The sequence below is a fragment of the Parasteatoda tepidariorum genome, chromosome 8 (genome assembly GCF_043381705.1).
Source record: "Parasteatoda tepidariorum isolate YZ-2023 chromosome 8, CAS_Ptep_4.0, whole genome shotgun sequence".
Taxonomy (NCBI): Eukaryota; Metazoa; Arthropoda; class Arachnida; order Araneae; family Theridiidae; genus Parasteatoda; species Parasteatoda tepidariorum.
In genome coordinates this window covers 65,668,739-65,694,693 of record NC_092211.1, presented here as the reverse complement: position 1 = coordinate 65,694,693, position 25,955 = coordinate 65,668,739, and the positions used below count along the sequence as shown (strand labels likewise).

Below are 25,955 nucleotides of genomic sequence, written 5' to 3'. Positions count from 1 at the left end.
ACACCTCACCCAACTCCCTAATTTCAAGTATTATTTGCTTTTGCTTCAAGTCACAAGTGCTTGAGCTTTGTGATTAATTTTCTTTAATCCTCTAGAAAGTATTTAAAATTTCTTAGTGTTTTCGGCCGGCAAAAATTTAATAAAATCAAAAAATTCTAATTTGCCGTATTCGATTTTTTAAATTGGTATTTTAGATAAGTCTGACTACTACTTAACAATAACAACTTGATACCTGACATTTTAGCTTACATAAATATTTAATTGTATTTTAATATTTAATGTAATTAGTTTTGACAAAATTAATAAAGCTTTTTCTTTTTGAATTTCTTTGAAACAAACGCAACTTGAATTCAGTTTCTTAAAAAGTTTCGATATTTCTGAATATAGAATCATTTTGGCTAATTAGATATATGTAAGGCACCATGTTGCAAATCAATCCCATGCCGTACCATATCTTAATCCAACCCTGATCTGAATTCTCTCCAAAAGTGTCACTTCGTTCAAAATTGACATTTTTTTTCTTCAAAAATATAATTTTTACACTATTATTCTAATCTTTACAATTATTCAGGTTTTACTATTGCACTAAACTTTTCAATTAGTGTTTGTGAAAACCTATAAGTAATTTAAAAAATAAATAACGATAATGCTGTTAATGTAGCGACAGTAAAAACACATTGAAAAATTGGAAGTCTTTTATTTTTTTAAAAAATACTTTATTTACAATTGAATATCACAATCTTTCCCTTTTTTAAAATAATAAAATCAAAAGGAAATTACAAATGCTCAGATACCATCATATTACAGCATTCCAGGCTGCGTTATGTTGGTATGATGGTACACTTTAACGATTGGGCCTACTTATATTCAAAAGGGTTAAGTAAAAAAAATGTACGAAAAGCCCGAAGCTGAGTAAGCGATGAAAAATTATGTATGAGATAAAAAAAAATAAAAAAAACTTTAGTTTTTTGCCCTCAACTCACAGTCTTTTTAATTCACTGTTTCTTCTCCATTCTAACAAAAATTACTCTCTGTTACGTACTATTATTTATAATTAACTATCTGTTACTATAATTTAGATATATTATCTAGATTTTAACGAAAAATTTTTTTCAAAAATTCTAATTATTTTTACAGTTTACACTGGTGATTAATTAATTTTAAACAATGTTTCAATCAATTATGTTTTAAATAAATTAAATGATGAAAGTCTTATGTATGAGGTAAACATTGATTTTAGTTTTTTGCACTCAACTGACAATCTTTTTACTATTTCTTCCTAATTCTAAGGAAGATATTACTCTCTGTTAATGCAATTTAGGTGTATTATCTAGATTTTTTGGGGGGAAATTAAAAACATTATAATTACTTTGTAAAGTTTAGACTGCTGATTAGTTAATTTTTAATAATGCTTCAATCAATTTCAAATAAAATGTTAACGCTTTTACGTTATTATTAAAATATTAAATCTGTAAAACAATCTTAGAGATTAATAATTCTATAACATAGCTATTTCAATTTCTGATAGATATTTCCATATTTTATTTATTAAAAACATTTAAAAATCGAAAGCTAGCGGTTTTATGCTTTCTATATTGACCTAATTTTTTCAGATGTTTAATTTTTTTAAAATATTATTTCACTAATTTAATTACTGTTACATAATATTAAATTTACCATTAAATTAAAATTAAATTACTATTAGATAGCAATTAAATTTCATGTAATTTAATTTACTATTTATTTTCCATTATAACTAAGGAATTAACCCCTTGAAATACGAAGACGTCTGAAAGACGTCATTTGTTTCTTATGTCAAAACAATAATTGACGTGTCTCAGACGTCTTCAACTTTCAACATTCCGTTTCGAGTTGTTTACAGTGCTATCAAAGATCATTTCTATATCAAGAAATTAATAATTCCGCCCAGTTTTGAGTTTCAAAATGATAAGTCAAGGGGTTAATTCTCTGTTACTATAATTTTGATATGTTGTCTCGATTTTAAAGAAATTTAGATATATTTTGAAGTTTAGACTGCTGATTAGTTAGTTTTTAATAGTGTTTCAATCAATTAGAAAAACAAATGTAAACACTTTTACGTTATTAAAATATTAGAACTGTAAAACAATCTTAGGGATTCCTAATTCTATAATATAACTATTTCGATCTCGGATAGAATTATTTCCATATTTTACTTATGAAAAACATTAAAAATCGAAATCTAGCGGTTTTAACCTTTTGAATTCTGCTGATACCTATACAGTAAAATCGAAATTCTCAAATCTTAAATTTAGAAGAAGAAATTTAAAATTTAGCTTCAAAATTGAGAATTTTTGTCTTTCATTGTCACACATTATTTTTTGAATATTAGAAATCGTAAACTATGTAATTTAAATCATTTAGTGTTTGCATTACTTCAAACAGCTTATTGAAGTACTCTGACTGCAGAAGGTTAAGTTTTCTATACATTAACCTAATTTTTTGTTAAATATTGAAAAAGTAAATCAGATTTTTCAGATTTAACTTAACTTAGATCAAACATTATCGAATTCAAATGTTTTACATAACGTTGAAATTTAAACGTTGTTTTTACCTAACGTTTTTCTAATTTGAACCACATTTTATGGTGTACAGATAGAGATAATTAATATCAAACCATCTAATACCTTTTTCATAGTGTGTTATAAATTTAAGTTTCCATCCTTCTAAGATCAAATCTTCTATTTGCAAATGGGCAGGTTGGCGTGTTGTTTTCGCAACTAACGTTCTCAGACATCTTTCTTAAGTATTGGGCCAGTTCCCTGAGATGGAGCTTTAGGAGCCCGCTCCAAACTGTTTTAACGATGCCGTTTTTAAACAAACCGAAAAGTTTAAACAGTTTTTAACGAAATAAAGGAGTGGAGGTGCTCTTTCCTTATTTTTTTTGTTACGAATAAAAAAATCTTGTATTAAATTCAAATGTTTTGAAAGCAAACTTCTCACTTTAATATTTAATGTTTTCCAACGCTGCACCGACAATATTTTTTTGTAACTTTATTATCCAAATAAAAGTTTATGTAAAATATACATTAGAAAATGAGAATATGATTGGTTGGTAAATAGAACATTCAGTTGGAATATTCCACAAGTTTGCAAAAAAAGTAAAATATATTTCATTATTAACTTTTTTAATGAATTTTAATTTTCTGAAAGAAATATTTACTAAAATATTGTAAGCGAATTATTATTAAATAAAGATTAATGACGTTATATGAAAATTATCACTTGGTTCAACCGAAAAATCAATGGTTAAACGATTAAAAATCGTTAACCGGTAAACGATTAACTTCTTAAAAAGTTGAGGAAATTATTTAGCGGGCTCCAAAGCTCCGTCTCGTGAAACACACCAATTCACTCATCTTAAGACCTATTTACAGTGACGCGAAGATACAAAAAAATGTCTTTAACAGCTCTATTACTTCTGAAGCGATGAAATATCAACTGTAAATTGTCTCTGACGTCATTCTCACTGTCGAAATCGATCGTCTGTTGCGAGAATCGGTCCATAATTATCAATAACACACTTCATTATGCATGCGATTCTTGAGGTATTTCCAGATCCGCTTGAATCTCTTCTTGACTTCTAAGATCAATAGCAAACTTCCTTGGGGAAGGTAAGCCTTTGACTGATCTACTATAGTCTTGAAAGGCTTTGGCTAAAGTCAAAGTTAATGATCTGGCATTCTGTCGACTGTCACAGACAAAAGCGTGACAGAGAAAAGGATGTTTGTCCAGCATATTACCCCCGTCTCTTACAACTATCATGGCAAATACCCTTGTATACACAAGATCCTGGACACCATATGAAATGGATTCAATAGGGTATAGACCAGGTGTGAAATTCTGATTTTGGTTTTGTGGCATGGCGGATAGGTACACGCCCTTACCGGACACTTCAAGCCGTAGGTAAGGCAGGGTGGTGCCACATTGCAAAGATCTGGCTTGTGCCACTAATTCGTCCACAGGATGGCGTGTGTGTTTTATGCCCCATAGGCCTCTTGCGTCTCGGGTTCCTAAATATTTGACTATGTATGTCTGTGGCAAAACTACATCTCCATTCTGCCCTAAAAAGAAAGGAATACATTAAAATATTGTTTAAAACACCTGAAAAGACTAATTAGTAGCAAATCTACAAATTTGAACAAGAACAAGTCTCATTTGTAAACAATGAGAAGCTCCAAGAAAAAAGTAGAAAAATTGTGTTTTAGCAATTTGATAAATAACCTTGTACATATTTTCAGTATATTCTAAATCAGTCAAGTAGTACATAGACTTAAGTGCTCTTTCCTGCATGGTTTATAACTGCGGCCTATCTTACACTTACCTCAAAAAATTAAAATTATAATATGAAACGAAAATATTCGGATATTTGTAGTCAATAATTCTATTTTAATGTACGGAAAGGTCAATAATTAGGATGAAAAGGTAGAAACAAATTGAAACACTGCATACACTTACCACAATGAAATGAATTTTTTTTTGTTAATAGGAGAAAATAACTAGCTATCTTATAGTAATTACATTCAAAGTTTAGTTAAGAATTATTTTATTTTATAACTATCGTTGAACAGCCGACCCAATTTTGAGTTTACGACTACCAGACTACCAATGTTCAACTCCGTAGCCTTGCAATTTTAAACTCAATCTAGAAAACAAGGGAACTCCTGGATCGAGTATTGGGAGAAATTTGCCTTCGTGGAGGATCTTTTGATGGAACTGGAACTAATTCGCCTTTCAGTTATATGGAGAGGAAAAACACCCATGGCTAGCCTGAAGGCAAGGGGAACCCATGATCTATTTACCACTGTGGTTATTTTGCGTCAGTACTGTAGTCGATGCGAGTCAGGTGCGGAATTCGTATCGATTAATTTTAAAAATCAAGATTTAAAACAAATATGTTGCTACCACTGAAATTTTCCTTTTTGATAGACAGTATAAATTGGTAGATATGGGAGTGAAAGTTCTGTTCTCATATGCATATAATGCACATACACTTCAACATATGCATATGCTGAATCATCATCATCATATTCGTATAATGCATATACTTACAAATGAATATAATACAGATACTTTTTCATGAAATGCAAAACTTTCATAGCTAACTCTATTAGGTATTTTTTTTCACTGTAACATTTTAATAATATATTTTTTTCAAACCCGAATTAAAATTTTGACTGAATATTATGAGAAAATTGACGAAAGAAAAAATATCATGGCGAAAGTTAAGTCACTGTTTGCAAATTCGAAACATTTTTTAACCCAAACAGAAATAAAATCAGCAACAAAACTTCCTACCTGGCGCATTTTTACAAGCTTTCATTTAAATATTATTTTGAAAAATTACATTGAACTAAAATCAAGGAAAGAAAACAGACATCAACTAGTCTTCACGCTTTTCAAGGGATCAAAGAGGCTATTATAATTGTCAAGGCTATTTCGAATTATTAGGTTTGAAAAGGAAATTGAAAACACTTATCAGGTTTTACAATGCGCCATGGGAGTTTAAATTCATCAGACAAAATTTGTAAGAGGAAATATGTACTTTTAAACAATTTAGATTGAGGATAAAATAAATTATCTAAATATACACACAAAAATAAGAAATGCACGCGTCAAAAATGTTGAATCACATGTGCGATTATGTTTTTAACCAAATGCCCTTCAACTTAAAGTCTTCTATTCAATCCAGTTCTTGTTTATCACGAATCAAAGGAATATCGTCATTTTTAAACCATTGACTGGCAATGAATCTGTAGTGTATCTACCACTACCAAAATACAATTCCAATTTCCTAGTATGTAAGACATGTTAACTCAATTCTACGATGGGCTACTTTTTCATAGATGAATGTAGACATTGTCGATAACTACTCTCCCCAGATTGGTGACCCGGACGTGATTTTTTTTAGAAAAATTAAAATATAGTTGTTTTATATTTTAAGGGGATGAAGCGAACATTACAAAATATCATATTTTTAAATTATTTAAGCAGACATATTTTACTTTATAATCGGCGTTGAACAGTATTCTGAGTTTATGACTATCACCGTAGCCTTGTAATTTTGAATCGAATCCAGAAGACAAGCAAAATCCTGGATCAAGCACTGGCACACACTAGCCTTCGTGGAGGACTTTTTGATAGAACTAACCAGGAATTTGCTTCAGATGGAGAAAAAAAATCACGATAACCTCACCCGGTTAGCCCGATGGCAAGAAAATCTTAACCAATGATTTGTCTACCACTGTGGATATTTTACGTCAGCACTGTGGTCCGTACGAGCCGGAAGCAGAATAATACAAATATAGTAAATTTTTAAGATTATAAAGATGCAGGGCTGCCAACTACTACGCTTTTTGAGAAATATTTTATAAAGTGATAGACTAAAGTCAAGTACCAATTTTCTTAAGTGACACATTCTATATTCTTACACAAAGATTCTTGAATAAATGATAATTTCAATTCTTTCACTATATATTTCTTCCTTGACACAAAGACAGGCATTAAGATACTTAAAACATACGTAAACTAATTATGAATCGAAGTTACCAAGTACACAAAACAAAAATATATCACGATTACAATAATATACATAAACAAATAATAAATCTAAGTTAAATAGAGATGTAGACGAGAAAGAATTATAATTCAACAAATTCGATGTGCGATACGGCGCTGTATTTAATTAACTTCATGTTAATTAACATTCTAACTTATGTGGAGAAACTTAGCTTAACTTTAACGCTTTCTACTTAACTTAAAAATGATGTAAAAAATTTTACATCTTATAATGCAACATTTTTCTACTATTATTAAACAAAATAATAAAAAATTAGTAATGTTCACTAAAAGTTCTTTTTTGCATGTAATTACTTTTGGATAAAATTGTGTGCAAACGTTTTTCAATTAGTTTAAAGGGTTCTCAACATATAGCGAAATAAGCAGCAAATAAAGTTAGCATTAAAGGGTCTAAACTTTCGACAGCCCTCCTGTTCAAACTATTGGGACCATATTCGGCTACTTCCTATAATTTGCGAGTCGGAAATCCGAATCTGTCGAAAGAAGGTATGCTTATTCGGAGAAAGTACGTTTTTGTGTCTGATTTTGGAACTTAAAATATCGTCTGCTCTAATTAATAAGCATTTTTGAGATTAAATCCTCGAACCATATAGATTGAGTCCTAGAAAATGAAGATCCCATCATTATATCAAAAGTTATTCAGAATGGTCCGTTTTTTAACTCCTTGTACGTTAAATATTATTAATATTGCATACAATGCTTCTTTAACTATAGCCGTTATTCCCTATTTTATTTTGGTGTCAGATAAAGTTTCTGGCTCTTTACCTGAGTGTGCATTATCGAAATAATTTATATTTTATATTATTATTGTTTATGTTTTAAAAACTCTAACTAAACTGATGTTTGCAAATTAACTTTCTTATCACACTAACTCTTTTCTCTTTGATATTTTTATTGCAGTTCATAGACAACACAGGGGAACAATATATTTCGTTTTCTATTGCATTAGATTTTTGAATCGATTTTAGATCATTTTACAACGCTGCTTCCAAATCTGCAGATATAGTTTTAATGCAATTCAACAATATATTCCTAAACAGAATTTTTTAAAATTCACGCGAGTGAATAATAAGTGCCCCCCGTTCTCTGCTACGTAGGGAGTGGTATGATGCGATAAGCTGAGGTCATTCTTTTGCCTTAAGTGTTATTATCAAAGGAATAGACAAGTATATATATTTTTTAATTTATTTCTATTTTTATAATTTATTCTATTTTTATAATTTATTCTATTTTTATAATTTATTCTATTTTCATAATTTCTATTTATATGTATATAAATCTATACGTTATATATAAACTTGTAGATTCAGACAAAACATGAACTAAACTAAAAATATCATATTAAAAAATATCTGGAGCTTTCCGGACAAAACTAATTTCAAATTTGAAATCCCCACATCCTAATTAGGTATGATGAAGTACTTGTATAAATGAAACAAAAACGTTTTTCTTCAGTGCAAGTAAAAGATATATTTCATTAATTTATACAAGAATCGATTCTATAATTTTCAAAATAGGAACTAAAAATGAATATTGTAACTAATATTTGTTGATTAATTTTACATTTCTATCTTTTTATGACTTTATTTCAATTCATAAATAAACTTCATAAATTTATTCAAGAATCAGTACCAAAAGTTATAAAATTAAAACTAATAATAAAATTGAAACTAAAAATTAATTCTATTTTTCAAATGCTTTTACCTTTCGCTTTTTTGATATTTTTATTTCAATTCATGGATGAGCAAAATATAAGCTTCATAAATTCTGTTCTAAAACGATTCAAGAAATTATTTCTATTTTTAAACACATTTCTAATTTTTTGATATTTTTATTTCAACACACGGATGAGTAAAGTATAAACTTCATAAATTTACACAGTAATCCGTCCTAAAAATTTACAAAACCATCAGTGTGGTTCCGTAAATGAGTTAAAACATTCTAAGCATGTTCATATAATTCGCGTAGTTCTCTTTAATCACAACCGTAGTTCCCGCTTCAAACGAGCATCTCGATATAAACAGGAAGAAGAAAGATCTGAACCAGAAAAATTACAAAATGCTCCAGTAGGTAAAGTAATCGAAGAGTTTGTAAAGAAAAAAAAAGTACTTAGTTAACCAAAAAAAAATTGCTAGACTTAAAAAGAGTGATTCCACAATTCTCATGAAAGTTTTTGCTAAAAAATTAAAAAAGTTCGGATTGTTTTGTGCTTAGTTTGCCAGTGGACGATGCATTTTCACAAAATGCTAATAATTTCTTAAAATAAATAATTTTTTGGTGGGGGTTCTCCAAATGTAGCACAAAAATTTGTTCAGATAAATTGGCCATAATGCTAACTAGCCTCCGTGATGACCAACCACTTGCCACTTTTAAAAAACTTGCATATTAAGAATAGCTTTGAAAATGCAAAAATGGTACATCAATGTAACCGATTACTACTGAGGAAGGCGAGACTGAAAACATCTAAACCAGTTTGATTGTCGGAGAAAACCGAGATGGGTTGAAAGGCAATTATTAAAAAAACCACCAAGTTTTACGAATCAGTCAAAATGGTTTTAAGGGTTCTTCTACTTTATTGCATTGTTCATTTGAATGTTATATGATGTCCTAGAATAACCGAATGTAATTTACGTAGGGGAGAGTCGGGTAGCCCCACCCACAGTCAATTTCATATGTATAGAATATTTTTTCAAGTCAATGGGCCATCGGACATTAATTGTTATATTAAAAAAAGATTNTAACAAAAAAAAATTGCCAGCCTTAAAAAGAATGATTCCACAATTCTCTTGAAAGTTTTTGCTAAAAAATTTAAAAAAGTTCGGATCGTTTTGTGCTCACTTTGCCAGTGGACGAAGCATTTTCACAAAATGTTAATAATTTCGTAAAATAAGTAATTTTTTGGCGGGGGTTCTCCAAATGAAGCACAAAAATTTATTCAGATAAATTGGCCATAATACTAACTAGCTTCCGTAATGACCAACCCTATAATATTGTCACTTTTAAAAAACTTGCACATTAAGAATAGCTTTGAAAATACAAAAACGGTAACCGATCACTACTGAGGAAGGCAAGACTGAAAACATCTAAACCATTTTGATTGTCGGAGAAAACCGGGATGAGTTGAAAGGCAATTATTAAAAAAAAACACCAAGTTTTACGAATCAATCAAAATGGTTTTAAGGTTTCTTCTACTTTATTGCATTGTTCATTGGAATGTTATATGACGTCCTAAGATTACCGAATATAATTTGCGAGGTTTTATACATTCAAATTGTGGTTATCCTTAATTTACCGTTGTTTTCGTACACTTGCAGAAATGCATTCTGCTCCGGATTCTGCAAAACATTGAAGAGAAGAAAAAAAACCGTAGAAAACTATGACAAAAAGTTTGCAGATTTTCAATTAATTTTGCCAAGTTTTAAAATGATCAAAACGAAATGACTGCAACAAAGTGGTGTTTCATACAAGCTTTTGAATTATTTTAACGTAATGATAGGTGAAAGCCCTATAAATCGAATTTACTGAAGCAAGAGTCTTACACTGAAACATTAATTTCGCGATCATCCATACTTCTCCGCAATCTGGAGCAAGTTGGCAGCGCTGCATTTATAATTTCAACGGCAAATATATAGGGATTGGATAAAAGTAACCTTGCTGCTCTCTTCTGTTAAACGAAAGGCGCACTTTCCTAACTTAATTCGCTAAACGCGAAAGGCTGGCGAGCTTGGCTTGTACAGTGCCATTAGAACAAGTTTTTACAGAGCGTTCGCCTTGCAATGAGGTGAACCTTGCTCGATCCCGGCGATGGCTGGTCGACACGAATTCCGCATCCGGCTTGCACCGACCACAGTGCTGACGTGAAATATCTTCAGTGGTAGGCGGATCATGGGTTAGAGTCCCCTTGCCGTCTAACTAAACTTAAAAACACAATGCATTTTTTATCCATTAATGATAAAATAGTAAAATTTTAATGTTAACCTCATTAAGATTATGGTCTGCCTACAAAAAAAAAATTGTCTTAATAAAAATATATTCATATATTTAAAATATTTTTTTGTCTAACATGATACATTATATTTATGTACCCTTTCTTTTTTCTTTTTATTTCTCTTTTTTAAATTTTTATGTATATAACAAAATTCATCTTTTTTATTGTTCATGTTCTTTTTTCTTCCTTTATTATTTCAGTAATTGTTTTTTCTGAAGCAAATGTGTTGCACTTCATTGTCAACTGCAAGACTTTCAATATTGTTTTTCATTGTAAAAATTTTTATATGTATTATGTAATATGCAAATTTTTTAAATAAATTCCCACTGATCAGGCTAGCTCGCCAGGTTGTGGCGAGCTGGACTGGTAGCCAGACGGGGACTATACGGGTAAGGGTTTTTGCAAACCTAGGTACGTGTCCACGTCTGGAGGAAAGAAGAAAAAAAGTCTCCTTGCCGTCAGGCTAACCGTGGGAGGTTCTCGCGGTCTTCCTCTCCATATAACGCAAATGCGGGTTAGCTCCCTCACGAAGGCAAATTTCTCTCAATGCTCGATCTAGGAGTTCCCATGTCTTCTGGATTGGATTCAAAATTACAAGGCTACGGAGTTGAACATTAGTAGTCGTAAACCCATAAAAATTTGGGTCGAAAAGCTAGTCTTTTCAAACAATGATAATGTGGATAATGTAATTTGAATCTATCTTCTTCATTTTCATAATTAATTTGCATGCTCTGTGTGATTAATATACTTAATGCGTATGCTTTTGACATGATCTTTGGACAAGGCTTCTAAAAACATGTAGAAATAATATATATAAAAATATAAAGAAATAAAATTTAAAAAGTATATTTTAATAACTAATAATATAGATATATAAAGACACCCATGTATACAGAAAGCTGTAGCTGTTTTTCGTTTTTCACAGTACTACAATGCACAGATGATTGTTAATTGCTAAAATAAACTCTCAGATGATGCAGAACAAATACAACACATTACGTAACGGATTTTATTTCCCAGAAAATGTCCAGGAAATAGTAAAACTCTAATTTCTGATTTGGATCTTAAATCAGGACGGAAAATTGGCTGTTAAAATAATATATTAAAGCTTCAGGGAAAGGAAACACTCCCGGGATATGAATTATTTATGCAGAAGGAAACCCAAAACAACGAATAATAATTTCATTAAGCATACGTACGTGAACGATGAAGATTAACCCACAATTCTTAATTAGAAATTCCCCTGAAGTTACTCACGTAATTATGAATGATGAAACTCAGTTTAATGAAAAAGTTATTTTCGTTTGTTTTTCCGAACCAAAAGGGGAACAAGTTTATTTTCATGAAACATTAGAAAGGAAATAACAAATAAAAACATATTACTGTTCCTGTATTTTTTTTGTTACTGCATATTTGATTAATAAAAATACATTCAAACGAGTATTTTATACAATAAAAGTAAAGCTGTTAATTCTTCCGGATTTTCCACAGGAGATATTTTTTCAAATGCAGATACGTTTTTATTGTTCGATTTTTTTTAATGTTTATTTTTTTATTCTGTTAAATAGTGGACTGATCGTAAAAACACGGTTTCCAGTAGAACACCGAAGTCAAGCATCACTGGCTGCGGTCAGTAAGCGGGTGGGTGACCACTTTGATCAGCCTGCGATGGGGCCGAGGGTGTGCGGTATTGGTCTTCGTTAAACTGTTCTACCGTGAAGTGCTCGACTTTTCGCGCAGGTCGTTTGACGTTATTTATATCAAAAAACTTCTATTTCTTCTCAATTCGCGTCTGGCAACTCTTGAAAACGAGCGCCTATTTTTGAGTGCTTGAAACATGTCGACATTTATTTCCAATCTGTATATTTTTGAAACGAATGAAGTTTTCTTAATCAAGTAATGTGCTTCAGTTTCTTGGGATTATTTATTCAATACGTTTTTTAATTTCCACTCTAAGATTAATGAATTTAATTTAGAATAATTTTAATAATCTCGAAATGAATATAGATGGCAGCACAAAGTCACGTGATTGGTACATGTTTGTTTTTATGTGTCATGTAGCTTAGCTCTCTATGTTTCGTGCGTGTGTGCGTCGCAATGAAGTTGTGTTATAAAAACCGACATTTGTAATTCTTGAATAATTGTTTCTCCGAAAAGTAATCTTTTTCGCCATGAATAATTTATACCTAAGTAAGTGCATGGAAATTGTATGAGGGAATGTTTAATCTCTGGCAAGACGTAAAAATATTCTTGCCTACAATCGTTTAAGAATCAATAATTCGAAAAGTAATTCGTTTCTAATTCATTTGATATTAATGTTGTTTTTTTTCCCAGTTGTTTCAGTTGTTCAGTTGCCAGACCCGCGATGGCTCTGGGGATATAGTGTTCGCCTTCCAACGAGGCGAACGCTATTCGAACCGGGTTGGAATCCCAGTCGATACGAATTCCGGACCCGGCTTGCACCGACCACAGTGCTGATGTGAAATATCTTCAGTGGCAGACGGATCGTAGGTTAGAGTCTCTTGCCATTAGGCTAACCGTGGGAGATTCTCGTGGTCTTCCTCTCCATGTAACGCAAATGCGGGTTAGCTCTATCAAAAAGCCCCCCACGAAGACAAATATCTCCCAATACCCGATCCAGGAGTTCTCTTGTCTTCTGGATTGAGTTCAAAATTACAATGCTACGGAGTTGAACATCAGTAGTCGTAAACCCATAAAATGGGGTCTGCTATTCAATGACGGTTATAAAAATAAAATAAAATTATTACATTGAGGAACAAATTTTTTTGTTGTATTTATATAAATAGTTAATCTTATCTAAATCGGATCTGGGGATTTCAAATGTGAAATTAGTTTTGCTCCGAAATCATTTTTTTTTTTTCAAAATGTTAATTTTAGTTTAGTTTTTTTTTGTTTGAATTAACAAGTACATATACATACAAATACACTTGTCTGCTCATTTGAAAATAAACAGATTTACATACGAACAACACAGATTTATATACGAAAAGATTTATATTTGAAAATAAACAGATACTATAAATTAAAAACCAGAAAACGTTTGAACTTAGCGTAACGCATGAAAAACAAAATGTATTATTGTCTTTTTTTCTACCACTCCCTACGTAGCAGAAAAATGGAGACTCTTTGTATTCATTCCAGTGAATTTAAAAAAAAAAATACTAATTAGGAATATGCTATTAAACTGATTCAAAACTGTTGCTTGTAGAAATTTGCTTAATCAGTGAATTTAATTGAGTAAATTGAAATCAGTGAATCTAAGATCAGTTCAAAAATCTCATGCAACAGAAAATTAAGAAATTGCACCTCTGTGATATTTTTTTAAATAGTTTCATCCACAATCGGCTCAGAAGTTTCGAACGTAATAAAATAATTTTGTGATAATTTATAATTTAAATAATTGTCCCAATATTTATACAGTAATATTTTTATTCACATAATTATAAATACTTGTCAAAAGTTTCATAAGATTAAAGATTCACAAGATTAAGATAAGATAAATATTTGTCTAAAGTTTCATAAGATTAAAGATTCATAAGATAAGACAAATATTTGTCCAAAGTTTCATAAGATTAAAGTTTTATAAGATTAGGATAAGATACATATTTGTCTAAATTACCATAAGATTATTTTTATAAGATAAAATGTTTCGACTCCAGCAAAATTGTCTTCAACTCCAGCTCCACAGCCCTGGTTAAAACTTGCATTAAATTCGTCAGCATTTTAAAAGACACATTTTCATTTAAGAGACAAGCTATTTATTATACTAATTAGATAACATCTCTTTTTCGTGTAAGCATCATTAATAACTGTCACAATAATCAGGGAAATTTTGCACAAATAATGTCATTAAAGCTGTTTTTGTTGTTCCTCCGTTTCTTTATTCATTAAAAATGATCCATCAGGTTAAAAAGACATGCAAACAGGTCTTTTCATGCTAAAGAAATGCAAATATCTTTCGCCAGAAGAACTTGATGGAATGATATTAGGCACGCAATGCATCCTGGGAATATGTTGAAAGTTGAGAAGTCATGCAATTTGTAACAAAATGTGACATTTTATGGCTGTAACAGCATTCATCTTGCGTCATATATACGGCACAAGATGTCAGAAACACAAATGATTTCATTTAAGCTTTGAGCTTACGGAATTAGTGCTTTTTGGATGCTTTGTTTAATATAATAAATATCGTCCGTTTTTTAAAGTTTATTTCATTTGCATGTAATATAAATTTGAAACATTTTAAAAATAAAATTCGTATCACTAACTTTAAAACGAAGCTTATTTAAGATTTAAAAGTATGAACTTTGTTTATGAAGCAAAAACTGTTGTTTAGTGGAATAATAATTAAAAATTTGTGATACACGTTTTTCGGCCATGTTAGGCTTAAAGTCTATTATAAAAAAGGGAAACTTTTAAAATAATTAAGTCAACTATGATAACGGAACGACTGTGTTTTACAAGTAAAACTTTTTGGCTAAACCCCATGACTTAAGCCAAATGCGTTAACGAAATCATAAGTTTTTCTGAACCAAACATATTAGTGAAACCATTACGAGTCTTAAGCAGGACATGACAACTTTGGTTTTTTTAGGCCAACATACATTATCTGAACTTCCATCAGTGACGTGGAAAGATGCGTGTTTGCCCGGGTAGCTAATTTACAATCCAGCGATCTTTAACGACTTTTTTTTTGGAGATTTTTTTCTTGGATGTAGTTGTTCGCAATTATAATGCAAGTTTTTTTTCTTAAATTTGTCACTTGGACAGAAAATAGTCAGAAATCAATTTTTATTTATTTAAGAAAATGTCAAACAGGAAAGCAGGTCGTTAAACGCCTATGGAATGGAAAATTGCTCTTGGAGTGAACTTTACGATTAGATGCTCCTAAAACAAGTTTAATCACTGAAGTGTGGAAAAAACCTATTTAAATAATAAAAAAAGCATCAAAAAGAAATATAATATGTTTTGATAGAAATCTAAATCCATACTTTCGAACGTAACGTTTTCATCAATATAATAAATTGTTTTAATTTTTTAATTGTAAAGCACACTTTTACACGTTGATTTTTTTTTCTTTGATATTCAAATGCCCTGAATCTTAATTAATCAAATTTATTTGAATTTAATATTATTATTCTTTATACAATATTTTCAAACAGAATAAAATATTTATCAGTTGAAAAATATAATATATATTAAAAGAAGAGTAATAAATTTAAAGTTTTGGGGTACTTAGTCTTAGCCCCCCCCTCCCCTAGGTGATTACCATTTTTACCCCCCTGCTATACTCTACTGGGTATCTCTAAAACTTGAACATCAATGATACAATATAAAAAATGCCGCCGATGCCGGTTTAAGAAGAATATTTCCGTTTATATTCATCAACGAAACTACTCATTGAGATACAAATAAGTGATGCTTTTTAACAATAAGCTTATTTTTTATTATTCGTTACATAAAATAAATAAATTCTTTAAAATTACAAAGAAAGCTCAGTCTATAATTGTAATCCATCATCGCTCTAATTATAACTCAAAACCAACGTATACTCATTGAACTCACCACTTTCTAAGAAAATTGACCGCCACTTGATCACAAACCCGTGAGAGAGCTTCACTCCTTGACCTACATCAATTCACTTGAGAATTGACCGCTCATGGGCGTAATGGTTATGGTCACTGGGTCAATGGGCAGACGATCGTGGGCGAGGAAGAGAAGAAAAAAAAACTTGCGAGTTGTTTTGATTATTATCAGGAATATTAGCTATTTTTATGATTGCTGATTTTACGATTTGGTATTAATATTGTTAAAGGCTATTGTTAATGCAAGGGAAAAAAATTCTTTTATTTGAAAAAAGGGGGAGAGAAATAATTAATTATGGTAGAAGAAGACGGAGTAAATGATTGTGTAGGCTTAGCACATGAATACTTTGAATCTATAAATACGAATAAAATGAAACTAAATCACGGTTAAGATCTTTTAAACCCATTATTATGTATCAAAATATAGATCTATTTATAAAATTTAACTTGATCAATAGCCCACATTTTTGGCATCAAAATTTATTACCATTTTCATTATTATTATTTTTTTTCATTTAGAAAGCAGTCACTGAATAACTATCCAACTTATTTTTATGTCCCGCAGTGGACTGATCGTTAAGACACGGTTCTCAGCAGACCACCGAAGTCAAGCATCACTGGCTGCGGTTAGTGTGCGGGTGGGTGACCCACTTGGATCAGTCTGCGTAGGGACCGAGGGTGTGCGTTATGGATCCTCGTTAAACTGTTCTACAGTAAAGTGCCCGACTTCGCGTGTAGGTCGTCTGACTACCGAAGCGGGGGTGCCATCCCCTCTTCTGAGGATCAAAATTGTTATGGCATGCCTTCGGATCATCTTCAGGGATGCTTCCCAGACCGTCGCCAGTAGCCCATTGTGCAGCTCTAGTGCGACGTAAATGAACTACAGCAACAACAACTACTTATTTTTACGAAATTTTAAAAGATAAAAAGGCAAAAAAATAATGAAAACAGACGGATCATGGCATTTCAATCAAAATAAATTTAAAATTTTGTACATGTATCCTTGATATAAATTAGGTTGTAAGACCGTGCCAGAAAGAAAAATAGTACGCAAATGACAGTAAATGCTACATGTAGCTGACTGAAGAAAGGGAATCGAACTTGAACTCGTACGACAGTACCTACTGCCTAAGTATAGGTCCCGCAGTGGACTGATCGTTAAGACACGGTTCTCATCAGATCACCGAAGTCAAGCATCACTGGCTGCGGTCAGAGTACGGGTGGGTGACCCAAAAGGATCAGTCTGCGTAGGGACCGAGGGTGGGCTGTATTGGTCCTCGTTAAACTGTGCTACCGTAAAGTGCTCGACTTCGCGCGCAGGTCGTCGGGCTACCGAAGCGGGGGTGCCATCCCCTCCGCAGAGGATCAAAATTGTGATGGCATGTCTTCGGATCATCCTCCGGGATGTTTCCCAGACCGTCGCCAATAGCCCATTGTGCAGCTCTAGTGCGACGTAAATGAACTACAGCAACAGCAACTACTTATTTTTACAAAATATTAAAAGATAAAAAGGCAAAAAAATAATGAAAACAGACGAATCATGGCATTCCAATCAAAATAAATTTAAAATTTTGTACATGTATCCTTGATATAAATTAGGTTGTAAGACCGTGCCAGAAAGAAAAATAGTACGCAAATGACGTAACGCAGACGACGTAAATTAACAACAACAACAGCCTAAGTATAGAAAATACCCAGTTACCTTCTGAGCTTACCTCCTGGTGGTAGCCCAGTGGTTAGAGAATCGAAATCCGGTTCAAAGGAGCTGATGTTCGACTCTCGAGTTCACTAAAACCCATCGAGTACATGCGATATATGTGCTCGTAAAATTTGTGGAGTCGCAAATCCAGTGCTCGGTCGCTGAGCAGTACCATGTGTACAGGAATCTGGAGAAAATTTCTACCCCTTAGAGATCTATGTCTAAATTGAGGAATTGGCCCCACAAAATTTGTGGTGGCATATTTTCGGATCATCCCCAGGGAAATTTCAAAGGCCGTTACCGACAGCCCATTGTGCAGCCCCAGAGTGACGTAAATAAAGTGACCTACTCACTGACCCACCCTGGAACATTGCTCCTGAGTAATTAATAAAAGGTCGATACCATAAGGTAGACAAGAGTTTTCGTTAGTTTTGCTGTAAGTGTTTACCCACTATTCGCCTGTGAGCATTGATATTTTAAAATCGATTTTGGTGCGCGAATCATAAATTTTAAATATCCCCTGTAGAGATCTCGTGATCATGGAAAAACTTCATTAGCCCAGACTCTTCGAAAAAAGCGTCATTCCTAAATCTTCATGTTTGTACCCTTGATATCGGCAAGCTCGATTCAGGTTTGTCTGTTACATGCTAAGTTTCTCTGATGCTTTCAAGATACGAACCTATGACTTATCTGTCATTGTGTGTACTGTGTTACATTTAAGTTAAAATGCGTGAGTGAATGTGAGTGACTCGGTAATGAACTAGTGACTCGGTTAAATGAACGTGAGTGACTCGGTAATGACCTTTACAGATTTTAGCAGAGCAGTTTCATAAGAAATTATATAAAACCATCATTTATATTAAAAGATCACTGAAATTACATAAAACAGTTGTCCCATCAAAGTTAAGATGAGAGTTGAACTCATACTTAGCATTTCAAATTCATATGGGGTCTCCCTGGTCTAATGGTATCGCCCACCGATGCTGTGGAGGTGGCAGGTTCGAATCCCACCAATATGTATCTTTGAGCTGTCTTTCTCTGAATTTTACAATTTGTTCTTCTACTTGATAAAGACATATAAACCGTACTTATGTAACTGAACACACATGCGTGCGTGTGTAACAAGCAATAAATAAACCAAATGCTACATGACGTAGTATAATATGATTTTAAAAGATGACGGACAGTTCAAAGAATGTATGCTGATGAACGATACGGGTACCGGACACAATTCTGACTTCGCAGAGGGGTTTTTTTATCGGCCGGTTACTTGAGTATTATCATGTATTTTCAGCCTGTTGACAGGCATTGAACCATAATAGAAATAGACAGCTCGAACCGTTAGCACAACTAATCGATTATTGATTGCGGGTGGTGTTTATATTTCAAATAAAGTAAAAATGAAAAATATATATTTGCAATAAAAAATACATGTTTGAGAGAGTGCAAGGATCGAAATATTTGATCTATAACAGCGTTTTTTTTAAAAAGTCATTTTTAAAGTGAACAATTAATTGATGAACTAGCCTAAAAAAAAGAGGACAGGACAGCTGTTTCAACATAATGTAAGTACTTTTGAAAATCATATTGTCTCTTTACATCATATTTATGAAATAAAGTCGTTGCACTAATTTTAGAATAAATGCGCGACTTTGAGTTTGTTTTTCGCGGGTAAAAAATTTTAATAAATAAACATCCACAATGAAATTTGTAAGGAAGTAATATTTTTAGAGTTAATGAATTACAACTGAATGGTTCATGTATTAGTATTTGATTGGTACTGGTTCATGCATCAGCACCAAATTAGAGAATGTCTGTGTAACAAAACCAGAATTTTATTAAAATGTTTAATCAAATATAAAGTTTGGACAAAATTTCCAATTGTATCTATAATGTTCGAAAATAAGGTTTGTTAAACATATCTAGTTCTGTTCCAGAAAATTAAAATAAATGATGGAGAATTTTTCTTTCTCTAAAATGTTTGTAGAAAATTTTTTAAAAAAGCACTGTGTGACTAAAATTACATTAAAACAATGCCTCTTGGAATTATAGCTTCAATCCAGCCAACAACGCGTCTTACTAATCAGTACATATAGCACAATATAGTACACAAAATAGTTCTGAACATTTGGCAGATAAAAGTTACTAAAACAAGTTTAGAAAATAAATTCTTGTTCTTGCCTAAAAAAAAAAGCAATATTTGAAGAAAATAATTATAATAATTTGGACTGCTTTTTGTAACCTTAATACAACTCATGTGCTCCTGACTAAAAAAAAATTGAGGTAATTTATTTTCTTGAAAAAAACGCAAAAGTTAAATTAAATCATGTGATGTCCCGGACTTGGCGCTAACGTAACCGTAATTAAATTCCATTATTTTCTTAACTCCGATATGATACGTTAGCGAACCATATCAGTTTATTTCGTTTATTCAACTTAGCAGCGGAAGAGAGTGTCACCAAGCGTAAAAATAGCCTTTGTATAGAACTTTCTCAATTCTGGCGGAACTTGTGCTTCAGCTGCGACTATTATATTAGTCACTGGAACTTAAGCAATGGGGTCAGTTGCACACACGAGATCCTCAAAAATGAATGCAGCATTTATTTGTCTACTATTCAGAAACTATTTGAAATTCAAATTCGGTATTGGTATCCAGAATTATTTGGTTTTTCTTGTAACTGTTTCAGCTGCGTTTGATTTAGAGATTTGTTGTTCTTTTTTTTACATCCCACAGGGTTACTATTGTCCGAACTTTTTGCTTCTTTGTTGCTATTGTTTCAGTAGATTTATGGTTTATGTATAAAAATGTATTAAACGTTGTATAATGTAAGCTATTTTTAATTTATTTGTGATGATTTAAAAAAGCATAAGCACTGCTTTTAATTTTTGCTGTTGAATTATTATTAATTCAACAGTGATAGTTTAGAGCAGGGGTTTCCAACTTGCATGTGGCCGGGGGCCGAAATTAAAAACCCCAGTCAATTGGCGAGCCGCAATTTTATCAAAATTTTATATAGGACTCTTTTATGTTTGAAGGAATATTAAATATCAGATTTTTAGAGAATACTGTTCTAGATTCTGGAGAATACTGTCAGATTTTTAGCTAAGTTTCCGCAAAGCGAGCCACAATTTTATCAAACTTTTATATATGACTCTTTTATGTTTGAAGGAACATTAAATATCAGATTTCTAGAGAATACTGTTTAGAGAATACTATTCTAGATTCTGGAGAATACTGTCAGATTTTTATCAAAGTTTCCGCAAAGCGAGCCGCAATTTTCCCAAAAGCGAGCAGCAATTTTATCAAAATTTTAAATAGAACTCTCTTATGTTTGAAGGAACATTAAATGTCAGATTTCTAGAGAATACTGTTTAGAGAATACTATTCTAGATTCTGGAGAATACTCTCAGATTTTTATCAAAGTTTCTTTTAATATTAAAAAGCAAAATAACAAGCATTACAAATATTGCTTGTTATTTTGCTTTGTCTGAATGTGCAACTCTATAAAGTTTATAGATTTATATTCATAAACATATAAACTTGTTTGCTCCTTTGAAAACAACGCTAAAACCAAAGAAGCATATAAATTTAACGTATCGCGTCATAAACGGAAATGTATTATCGCATTCTTTCTTCCCTACGTTCCAGAGAAGTAGGGACACTTATTAATCATTTGATTAAATTTAAAAAATTCTGGTTCTGATTATATAAATTGCATCAAAACTGTGGCTTCTAGGGAGAAACTAATAATAGGGAGAAACTTCTAGGGAGAGAAAAACTTCTAGGGAGAGGCAGATTAGAAAACAGAGAAGCGTTATTTAAGTTTTGTTTGAAAAAAATCTCATGCTTCAGAAAGAAAATATTTCCTAGAGTAATTTAATCAATAAAACAAATTTTAGCTGCATATGAAAAATAAGATGGGTCTTTTATTTCATTTTAAGTGGGGTAATAAAACAATTTTATATAAATAAAAATAATTGATTATTATTTTAATTAAAATCCCCTCCTTTAAGAAAGTTAATTGGAAAAAGCGATAGGTTCTTATGAAAAGCTTATTTTATCGTAAAATTTTCATTACTAGTTTGTTTTAATATTTTCTTTGTTTGTGTTTAACATTTTAAGTGGGGTATACAAACAATTTTGTGTAAATAAAAATAATCGTTTTATTATTATTATTTCCAGTTTTAATTAAAATACTCTCCATTAAAGTAATTAATAGGAAAAAGTGATGGATAGCTTCTTATGAAAAGTTTATTATTTCGTAAAGTTTTCCTTACCCATTTGTGTTTTAATATTTTCTTCATTTGTTTTAATAGTATGAAATTTGCACTGCATTGATTTCAATCGCTGAGGAAACTAATTAGAACTCTGAAAATAACATACTACAAAGTGCATTTTTTTCCTTTTGAAACCACAGAAAAATTCTTTTTTTAAATAGTATGTTTTAATGACGAATGCTTAAATAAAATTAATACAATAACAATTTCAACATCTATTCCTAAAAACTCGGTTAAAAAAGTTATTCCAAGCATGAAATCAATGATGGTCGACCCAAGCTTTAATGGAGAACGCGTAATGCTCTTTCTGCGGATGAAGTTTTTATTTTCTTTTTAAATTCTGTTTGGGAAGAATCTGGATGATTTTATTTCGAGAAAATTTCCGTTTTGTTTTTAACTCTCAATATTCTTAAATGTGTTTCAAGAATTTTACGAAGATTGTTTAGGTAAAGGAAAGCTAAGTTCATAGTAGATTTTAAAAATGTATTTCATGAATACTTATTTTCCTACGTAATAAACATACTTACCATTATAGAGTATATTTTTTCACCTCGTAAATATAATGTTTTTTCTTAAACATCTTCTGAATGAATAGAAATTTATATAAGTTCATTCGCAAATTTCAAAATCATTTCTGAATTTTTTATTATAAACAATACAGTCTTAGTGTATGATATTCTATAGTTAAGAATATAAATAATAAGTTTTATATCTCTATGTAATATATTGTATTATTCTGGGTGATTTGTAAAAATCCACCCTTTTTGTAGTTTTAGTATATCCGTGCCAAAAATTAAGACCAAAAGTAAACACCTTTCGGGTCTCAATTTAATATTTGAGCGAGAAAAAAAATCGAATTACTATTGAGGAAATTGTGCGTTCATGACACCAAAAGTTGTTTAATTGCCTATATAAAATCTAAGGCATTTCAAATAACCATCTTCTCTAACCTCTCTATTTTCTCCTGTATACGCGACAGACAATGTATGAAACGTTGACCAAGCATATAGGATCCTTGATATATTTAGACAACGTATGAAACGTGAGAGTTATTCTAGTTGTCCCAGGTATTGTGTGTATTACTATAAAGCAAAATATAGAATGGTAACTGCTGTAAAGGCAAGGTATGTAAAAAGGTCATAAGGCTGTTATTTAAAAGACGTTTATTTGTAAAAAACACAAATAATAATTTGAAAATATAATGACCTTTCAGGAGCCGATTATGTATAATACTGATATTATGAAACGCAGGCATTCTATAGAATGCCTAATCATTTAATGGACTGTTTGGTTATTTCATGCTTCGACGATTTATCATTTGGTATTCGATAGAATGTCCGTATTTCCCACTTCATCAATTTGTCATTTGATATTCTAAATAATGTCTTATGTATTTCATACTTCTACACATAATGCCTTGGTATTCTATAGAATACAAAATGAATGTCTGTGCTTCATTCTTGAACACTTTGTCATTTGTTTTTATATAGAATGCCCAATGTCTTTCATGCTTCGATAGTTTTTCAATTGGTAATCGATAGAATGTCTGATGTATTTCATATTTCGACAGTTTGTCCTTTGGAATTTTAATGTTTGTATTTCATACATCGATAGTTTGCTATTTGATATTCTGTAGAATATCTGATGTTCTTCATTCTTCTACACTTTATCATTTGTCTTCTTATAAAATGTTCTATGTATTTCATATTTCAACAGTTTGTAGTTTGGTTTTCTATAGAATGTCTAGGCCAGTACTTCACCAGTCAGTTTCGGCATTCAATAAAGTGCCTAGATGTAGTATAGATGGAATTCTATATAATGTCTAGTACTTCACCAGTCAGTTTTGGCATTCAATAAAGTGCCTAGATGTTCTGTATAGTATATCGGATTTTAATATTGCCAGTAACATATGCGTTTGAAAATTTTAAAATGATACCAGTTATGTATTTTTGAAATTATTTTGTTAATGAATAAAAGTTGTGCTTTTTCATAATACATTAATAAAAAACTGTAATGCATATAATGCATTAAAAGGTAAATTGGAAAAAAATATTACGGTTATTAAAAACTCAATAATAATAAATTAAACCCTTAAGATAAAAGCAAAATAAAATTCAAGTCAAATAAATAATAAGGAAATTAATATCCCCCCCCACAAAATCGAGTACTGTTTTTAAAAGTCAAAATTTTATAAAATATATTTTTTTTAAATGGAATAATATTTCACTATCCGGTTTCCTGCAAGCAATAGTTAATTTATGAACTATTTAAAATGTTTCTTTTAGAATAAATAGTTTTAAAAATGTGTTTATTTCAGGTATAGAATAAAAATTATTAAATACGAGGTCAATAAAAAATATTTAATGAGCTTGGAATTAAATATACCGGATAACGAAGTAATATCCGCAATCAATATTCTGCATTATAAAAAATGGAGAATTTTTTTTTTAATTTTTTTTATTTTAATTTATTTTACCGTATCGATTTTATTATCTCTCAACTTCTATTAAATAATGAGGGAAAATTCTGTAATGTGTTTTTCACTCAAGTTTCAAGAAAATAATTAAAAAAACTAGTTAGATAAATCCGCCTTTTTCTATTTTCTTTCACCGTCTAACTTAATTAAAAAATGTTTATTATCAAAGATGAAAAGAACTCTAAAATACACGTACTTGAATTGCAGAAAATGAGCCGGATTTAAAATTTATATTATGGATATCTAGACAGGATAAAATTTGGTTAAAACATCTGATTATATAATTTTATTTATTTTTTTGTGTTCTTGATCACATTTTTTTAATTTTTGTGTCATATTTTTACAGTTATTGTGTCTCGTATCTTGGTATAGTTTTCTAGAATGTTTAAAAGCATGTAATGCTAAATAAAGGTCAGCAAACAATTATAACATTGTTAGCAATGCGTTCCACCAAATGTCTTATGGAAATTTAACATTGTATTTAATTGAACTTTTAAAAAAATGCAGATTAAAAATTTATAATTAAAAAAAAACGTGAAAAAAGAACGTACAACTAATTATTTCAAGATGAGATGAATATAATAATAGCGCATTGAATATCTGGTATAGTTATCTTGTATCTTTAGAAGCATAATGTTAAATAAAGGTCAGCAAACAATCATAACATTGTTAGCAATGTGAAAATTTAACATTGCTAACAGCTTATGGCGGTGAAACGGCTTGTGAAAATTTAACAATAAATTTCATTGAACTTTAAAATAATTCAAATTAAAACTGTACAATATTAAAAAAAAAACGTGAAAAAAGAATAAACAGTAAATTTTCAAGTTGAGATGAATATAATAATACCGTTTTGAATAAGTTGAGATGAACATAATAATAGGGCATTGAATATCTGATATAGTTTTCTTGTACGCTTAGAATCATGTAATGTTAAATAAAGGTCAGCAAATAATCATAACATTGTTAGCTATGCATTCTAAACCATTTTTTCCTTCATCATTGTTAAGGAAAAACTAGAAAACAAAGGTAATAAGAGCAAGGCCATTGCCTATATGAAAGTCAAGGGCGAAATCAAAACGTCGCGTCACGGAAAAGACCCGAAACTACAGCGGATTTAATATTTTTTATAGCTTTTTTCGAATGTTAAAGGCGGTATAAACCTGTAAATGTTTTATTTTATAGAACAGAGAATAATTTATAAATATATTGAGAAAAACTACGCTAACGACAGAACCTGAAACTACACTGGACGTTATAATGTATTTTAAGCTTTAATTTCTCAAGATT

The 25,955-nt window shown here is 30.9% G+C and overlaps 1 protein-coding gene across 1 annotated transcript in view; it reads right to left on the bottom strand.

Annotated features, from left to right (window-relative positions):
• Window positions 1-677: 677 nt before the first annotated feature.
• LOC107439557 (low density lipoprotein receptor adapter protein 1) overlaps window positions 678-25,955 on the bottom strand; it is a 51,352-nt gene continuing 26,074 nt past the window's right edge. The window contains exon 2 of the mRNA XM_016052233.3: window positions 678-4,103. Within this exon, the coding sequence (XP_015907719.1) occupies window positions 3,568-4,103 (536 nt within the window). The 3' untranslated portion in view covers window positions 678-3,567. The remainder of the gene's footprint in view (window positions 4,104-25,955) is intronic.